This window comes from Rhagoletis zephyria, unplaced genomic scaffold (genome assembly GCF_001687245.7).
Source record: "Rhagoletis zephyria isolate East Lansing unplaced genomic scaffold, Rhagoletis_zephyria_1.1 Rzeph_scaffold_00015, whole genome shotgun sequence".
Classification (NCBI taxonomy): domain Eukaryota; kingdom Metazoa; phylum Arthropoda; class Insecta; order Diptera; family Tephritidae; genus Rhagoletis; species Rhagoletis zephyria.
In genome coordinates this window covers 233,336-240,366 of record NW_016157099.1, presented here as the reverse complement: position 1 = coordinate 240,366, position 7,031 = coordinate 233,336, and the positions used below count along the sequence as shown (strand labels likewise).

At 35.5% G+C, this 7,031-nt stretch overlaps 1 protein-coding gene across 1 annotated transcript; it reads left to right on the top strand.

The window, feature by feature from the left end:
- The first annotated feature begins 2,551 nt into the window (after positions 1 to 2,551).
- Thor (eukaryotic translation initiation factor 4E binding protein thor) lies at positions 2,552 to 4,632 on the top strand. Its single transcript, XM_017612467.1, has 2 exons — positions 2,552 to 3,069; positions 3,926 to 4,632. Exons 1-2 carry the CDS (start codon positions 2,928 to 2,930, stop codon positions 4,132 to 4,134), a joined length of 351 nt encoding a protein of 116 aa, XP_017467956.1. The 5' UTR covers positions 2,552 to 2,927; the 3' UTR covers positions 4,135 to 4,632.
- The last annotated feature ends 2,399 nt before the right edge of the window (positions 4,633 to 7,031 follow it).

Genomic DNA, 7,031 nt, shown 5'->3' with positions numbered 1-7,031 from the left:
TCCGAGTCCGAGGAATACGGGATTGCACCTATTTCTGTCGCGAACCTGGGTTGCCTTGTGCTCTTTTTTCACAAAAAACTTTAGAAAACCGTAGTAGAAAGCGTAGTAAATTTCTTAAGAACTGCGTACTGCCTTAAGGAAATTTGACTCAAGAAAATTTCTTAGCCATTTCTTGTACGTCATTTTATATGGAGTTTTTGCTTTTCTTGAGAGCTGCATACAGGCCTTAAATTATTAAAACTTCAATGAGTAAAAACCGTCCGAGCACCTCTCAAGAAGATAGGAAAGCGAAAGAAATGTTTTTATGAAATGAGTTACTATCGCTTTGATAACTTCCAATAGTGACAAAGAAGTGACTAACAGGTCTATTCTGCGCTGGTAATAAAAAGTTTGTAACCGGTTAATTTTGTTACCATCTCATAAGCTGGTAACAAAGTATTGCCCCGTGAAATATGCAATGCCAGAATTTGCACAATTCTTCATGGCTGAATTGCTGAAGATTTTAACTGCATTACCAACGTTCCTAGAATCGCGGTGACAAGAACTGGTAAAATTTTTTGGTAATAAAATTTTCCGGTTACAAAATCTTCGGTAACGTGCAGAATAGACCTGTAAACGATGAAATTCTCTTTCAATTGCTGACAGGGTTGTTAACGTGGAATTTCCTATACAGCTGGGGTATGCGTTTACTCTTTCTGCTGAGTTATGTATAGGGGTATTCGCCAAATTGAGCAAGTGCCCTGGCACTCTGGCAAGGGAGCACATTAGCTCAAGCATTGACTGCTGTCAACGGTCGGGCTAATCCGCTCTTTTACCAGAGTGCCAGGCCACTAGCTCAATTTGGTGATGCCTATTATGTATTTTGGTGTTGTATTCATTTGTATACTTTTCAGACATCTTTGGCTTGTATTTTTTAAACAAATGATACCTATTTGTTTGCTGAATATAAAAAAAATTACATACATTCATCTATGTGATAAAGACCTTCAGAAAGTTTATACATACATATATACATACCGGTAGACCAGATGTCAGAGCAAGTTTAGTTCAGACGCAGTTCTTAGCAAATACTCAGCAATATCAATTAATGCCTTCCAAACGCATACATATGTAAATACATATGTATGTATGCTTGTGTATACGTAAAAATTGTTTAACCAAATAAAAACAAGCGGCAAAAACATACTCACGCAGACAGGAAAGTCACCCGCAAGGTAAATGAATTCAGGCCATTAAGAAGAAGAAGAAAGAACATCAACAAATGACGAATTCTAAACGCTTGCACAGTGCGTAGTATTTTTTTATTTATCACTTCCACCAATAACAATAATAACAACAACACAAATAGAAACACACCAACACTTTACAACTCGTAAGAACGTTTCAGCACACGCTAGAACAAACAAAAACAACCGCGACGTCGGCATCAGCGTCAACGTCAGCGAGCGCAAACCTAGAAGAGGGTAATATACATACTACATATGAATACCAAAAGGAACGTGTGCTCACTATGCTCCTATATATCACGTCACGTTTCCCCTCGTTTTCATATAAATACGAGCGCTCTCCAACCCAAACACAACAGTCAAGTTCAAACTTNTGAAATTCTCTTTCAATTGCTGACAGGGTTGTTAACGTGGAATTTCCTATACAGCTGGGGTATGCGTTTACTCTTTCTGCTGAGTTATGTATAGGGGTATTCGCCAAATTGAGCAAGTGCCCTGGCACTCTGGCAAGGGAGCACATTAGCTCAAGCATTGACTGCTGTCAACGGTCGGGCTAATCCGCTCTTTTACCAGAGTGCCAGGCCACTAGCTCAATTTGGTGATGCCTATTATGTATTTTGGTGTTGTATTCATTTGTATACTTTTCAGACATCTTTGGCTTGTATTTTTTAAACAAATGATACCTATTTGTTTGCTGAATATAAAAAAAATTACATACATTCATCTATGTGATAAAGACCTTCAGAAAGTTTATACATACATATATACATACCGGTAGACCAGATGTCAGAGCAAGTTTAGTTCAGACGCAGTTCTTAGCAAATACTCAGCAATATCAATTAATGCCTTCCAAACGCATACATATGTAAATACATATGTATGTATGCTTGTGTATACGTAAAAATTGTTTAACCAAATAAAAACAAGCGGCAAAAACATACTCACGCAGACAGGAAAGTCACCCGCAAGGTAAATGAATTCAGGCCATTAAGAAGAAGAAGAAAGAACATCAACAAATGACGAATTCTAAACGCTTGCACAGTGCGTAGTATTTTTTTATTTATCACTTCCACCAATAACAATAATAACAACAACACAAATAGAAACACACCAACACTTTACAACTCGTAAGAACGTTTCAGCACACGCTAGAACAAACAAAAACAACCGCGACGTCGGCATCAGCGTCAACGTCAGCGAGCGCAAACCTAGAAGAGGGTAATATACATACTACATATGAATACCAAAAGGAACGTGTGCTCACTATGCTCCTATATATCACGTCACGTTTCCCCTCGTTTTCATATAAATACGAGCGCTCTCCAACCCAAACACAACAGTCAAGTTCAAACTTTCGTTTGACTCTGAACGGTAAATTAACGCAGAAAATCGTTGGTGATAGCAAAGTGCGCAACAGTTCCAATTTGAAGTTGGAAAGTTGATTTCTTTTTTTTTAATTTCAATTTTGAGAAAAGTTCATTGATTTTTAAAAGTGCGGGAACTTCATTTGCGATTTTACGAGCAAAGAGTCATTTGAAGTCAACTTGGTTACTCAAAAGCCATAGATTTTCACCCAAGCGTGTTCCGTAGCAGAGTATTAAGTGAAATTTCGTATTTAAAAATCAAACACGAGGCTAATTTGTCGTACATACGAGTACATACATACATATTAAGTTTAGTAAAAAACAAAACTTAATAAAAATGTCCGCATCACCAACTGCTCGCCAGGCTTTCAGCCATGCCCTGCCGAAAACCAAGAAAATTCTTATCACGGACCCTATGTTGATGCCGGAAGTATACTCATCAACTCCTGGCGGTACACTCTACTCGACGACACCTGGTGGTAAGTTTTCCAAGCTGCTTAGAAAGTAAATTCAAATCAGCACACTCAGTATAATAATGTAATAAAACACTTATGAAAAAAAAGAAAGCGTTTAACGATAAAAATGTTATCTACTGCTGAAAAATTTTTCGAAAACAGTCCAGAGTGAAATCGCGAGTATCAATAAATTTCAAAAAAATTTTTTGGAAATTTTATATGTTTGTGAAATTCACTTAAACACGAAAATGAGAAAAACTTGGAACCCTACAAAACAAAATTGTGGCAGTTAGCTAAACGCTTCATTCATTTGATTTTGTTTAGATATCGCATGAGCTGAGTGATTCAAAAAATAATACTTATTGCGTCATTTGTGTCCAAATTGTCATCTGATTACTGACCATACATACATTCAGTAATTTATTTTAGAAAATAACAGAATATAGGTTTTATCTGATAACAGAATATTCTATCTTCTTATCGGCGAAGTTGGCTAATTCTGTTGTAGGGAAATGTTTCACCATGACACAAATGGTCGTGACTACATAAAAATTTACAAATGTTTATCGTGTTGGTGTAATAGGCGCCATATACAGTGCGTGTGACCCTCGCATTATCTGTGTACGTGTTGACTCGCTTTTCGACTACACACAATTGAGACATTCAGAGCCATGTCGGTGTAACCACAGTATAGGTATAACGAACACATATTTATTTTCACTAACACCCAAATCGACTCGGGAGTTAGACGCACCATGTATGCCGCTTATAAGACGCGCATTATTGTTATATTCACCTCAATATTGTTAACCTTTTTGATTTGCGTTATTTAGAATTTCTATTTATTTACACACAATTTTTAATTTATCTTTTACTACAGGCACCAAGCTAATCTACGAGCGCGCATTTCTGAAAAATCTGAGAGGTTCACCATTAAGTCAAACACCGCCCTCAAATTTGCCTACTTGCCTGCTACGTGGAACGCCACGCACTCCATTCCGAAAATGCGTACCGCCACCAGTGGATTTAGTAAAGAAGACACAATCAATGAAAATAGAAGACCAAGAACAGTTCCAGTTGGAATTATAAGAAATGTAACTAACACAACGCAAGCTCCAGTCGTTGGTTTGAAATGAAAATGCTTGGATAGTCGAGTCCTGCCGCAACAAACACTTCAACAAAATGAAAACTATTCCGAAAACTGCCATAAACTCGAAATTTTCAAATCTGAAAAAGAAGTTGCAAATGAAACCAAACCAACGAAAAGGATGTACATCTCATCAATATGTTTTTAAGCTGCGTTAATCATTATCATTAATTTATATATTGCATTAACTGTGGCTCGTCGTCAATGGGCTTTTTCATATTTTTTTTTTTTATTTATCGTTAGAATTATTTAATACTGCTTCTGATTCAAGTTAGTTTTTTAGTCTAATATTTTTTTACGAAATGCTTTAATTAAACATAAAATCAATATGTATAAAATGAGTGGTAAATGATATAAGTTATAAATTTCAATTGAGCATCGGTCATATTGACCGCCTTAGAATGTTAAATATATGAGTACATGATCAAATTTTTGTCCAATTTTTATGTGATTTTATTCTATCATTCATGTATTCTTAGTTACATAGTTGTAGCTGTAAGTTGTACATAAATTATAAATAATTGGAAATACAAAATATAAAAAATTAAATTATACTTAAATGAAAATACAAATGTTTTTGTCAACACAACCAGCGGTGCCGCTTTGGTAATTTTTAACCAAAATTGGTAATTTTTTTCTTTATTTATCAAGTTTGGTAATTTGGTAATTTATTTTTCAATTTGGTAATTTTTTTGAGTCGGTCTTACATGTCAAATAGGTAAATATTGGTTCTGATTCCACATTAGTAAGGGGACCGTAAGCGTTTCCTTTTATAGAAATACCAGGTAATCGTGAAAGTTTCGCAAGACGAAAGTTGTTCCAGCGTTCCTTGGCTACTAGAATGGTGTGTTCTTTAACAAACTGCTTGAAAGTGGCTATTGCTAAGTATATCCACCGTGTCCTTTCCTAGAAGGTTTTGGATGGTCCTACCTTTCCCTGTCAGTTCGTCGGCTTTTCAATTACCATCAATTTTCCGGTGTACCCGGCAACCATATATATGAATAGAATTAAACGTAAATACGTATGTTCTCGTTCAAAAAGCTAAGCGGGGGACTTCACCTTGTCTATATGTGAGTCGAAAGCTTTCCTTCAAGCGTTGAATTGTTGATATATTTTCTTGTCACTTGTTAACCGACTTCCAAAAAATGAGGAGGCTATCAGTTCGTCAGGATATTTTTATTTTTTTATGTATGTTACCGCATAACTTTGGACCACGTCAACTGATTTCGATAATTATTTTTGCATCGGAATGGTAGTGTCTCCGAGGTGGTCCCATACTAATCTGGTTTAGATCGGATCATTGGATATATATATATTTTTTTTGGTTATTTTTTATAAAAATACTGTTCTTTCTTTAACAGAACTCAAGCTAATTCAAATTTCAAACTTTGTTCAATGTTAAAAAAAAATTCAACAATTTTTCGTAAAAATTTTAGGCTAATGGGGCGCTGATTGCCTGAAAAGCTTGGTATCTTCGGATATATACATTTATGTATAAACATATCGAGCCCTAACTGCCAAAATAACATAAGCGACATTTTTCAAAATCTTTTTGATGCAGAAAGGCATCTAGATGCTCTAGGAATATTTCTGCATCAAAAAGAAGAATTTGAAAAAATGTTGGTACGTTATTTTGGCGGTTAGGGCTCTGCACATAAAATAAGTTTGGTAATTTTTTGTTGAATTTGGTAAATTTTTCCGGTGATTGTGGTAAAAAATATAAAAAAAATTGTGGCAACACTGAACACAACCCTGGAGAAGCAGTTCTCATTTATGTAGTACATACTCTTATCGTATGGAGAATTCTATGCAAAACACGCACACTAAATACGAAAGAGCCACTACTTGAAAATCTCCAAATTTTAGGTAAGAAAAAAAATTTATTTCGCAGAAAACAATATAGGTTGATTTTCCCAACTCGCCAGAGGCTAGAAGTTTTTGCCTGAAACCACCAAAAAGGGTTTCTATAAAGTAGGGCTGCCATATTCCTGAGCCCATCGACCAGGACAGTTATCATCCAAATCAAAAACGAAGATACAAGTGAATATGGTGCCAATATATTCCCTATAAGTACAGTTGCTTTGGTTCTGATATTATACGCAATTTAGTTTTGTGGCAAAATCCGTACAGCTGTATGATTGATGATGAAACGCATGATTCAATAATATAAGGTTCGATAAACTGACAGTTGTCTCTCTCGCACCGCTCCCTTAGCAGTGGCACCGTGTTGCTTCTTTGCAAATTTACATGGAAACAGTGTACCTTTGGTGTGAAATAGAAGTATAAGCTTTTGTGCAATATGTTTATTTGTATATGCATATGAAGCATATTTAACTGATGAAAACATTACCTGTTTTTAAATTGGATGTTTACATTAATCTCATAGTAGTCTTATTTTAGTTTTGAGTCATTTTGCAGTTTTTATACAGCTAAATAGCACATAAATTGCGTAATTCACGTAGATATATCAATATTACGTTCAACATTTCGTTTAAAATGCCAGATTTCCTGCAAATACATTAGAATTTACAAAAGGAATTTGACTACTTTGCGTACTTTTCTACTACCATTTTCGCAACAAGAGATTTCATTATTCCCCTTCCTCCGTCCTTCGTAAATGCAACCTTTTGTAAGGGAGTGTCAAACCGCAGCTGTCAATAATTATCTAACCTTGTATTATTGAATCATGATGAAACGCTCAAGTTCTGAATTTTTTTTAATCACAAAAGAACTACGACGTTGACGTAACTTGGAAAAAGCGGCGCCTTAACGTGGTCTTGACTGTTTTCTTTACCATCATTATCAAATTTCCGAATATCCTGCAACGCACTTCATGATA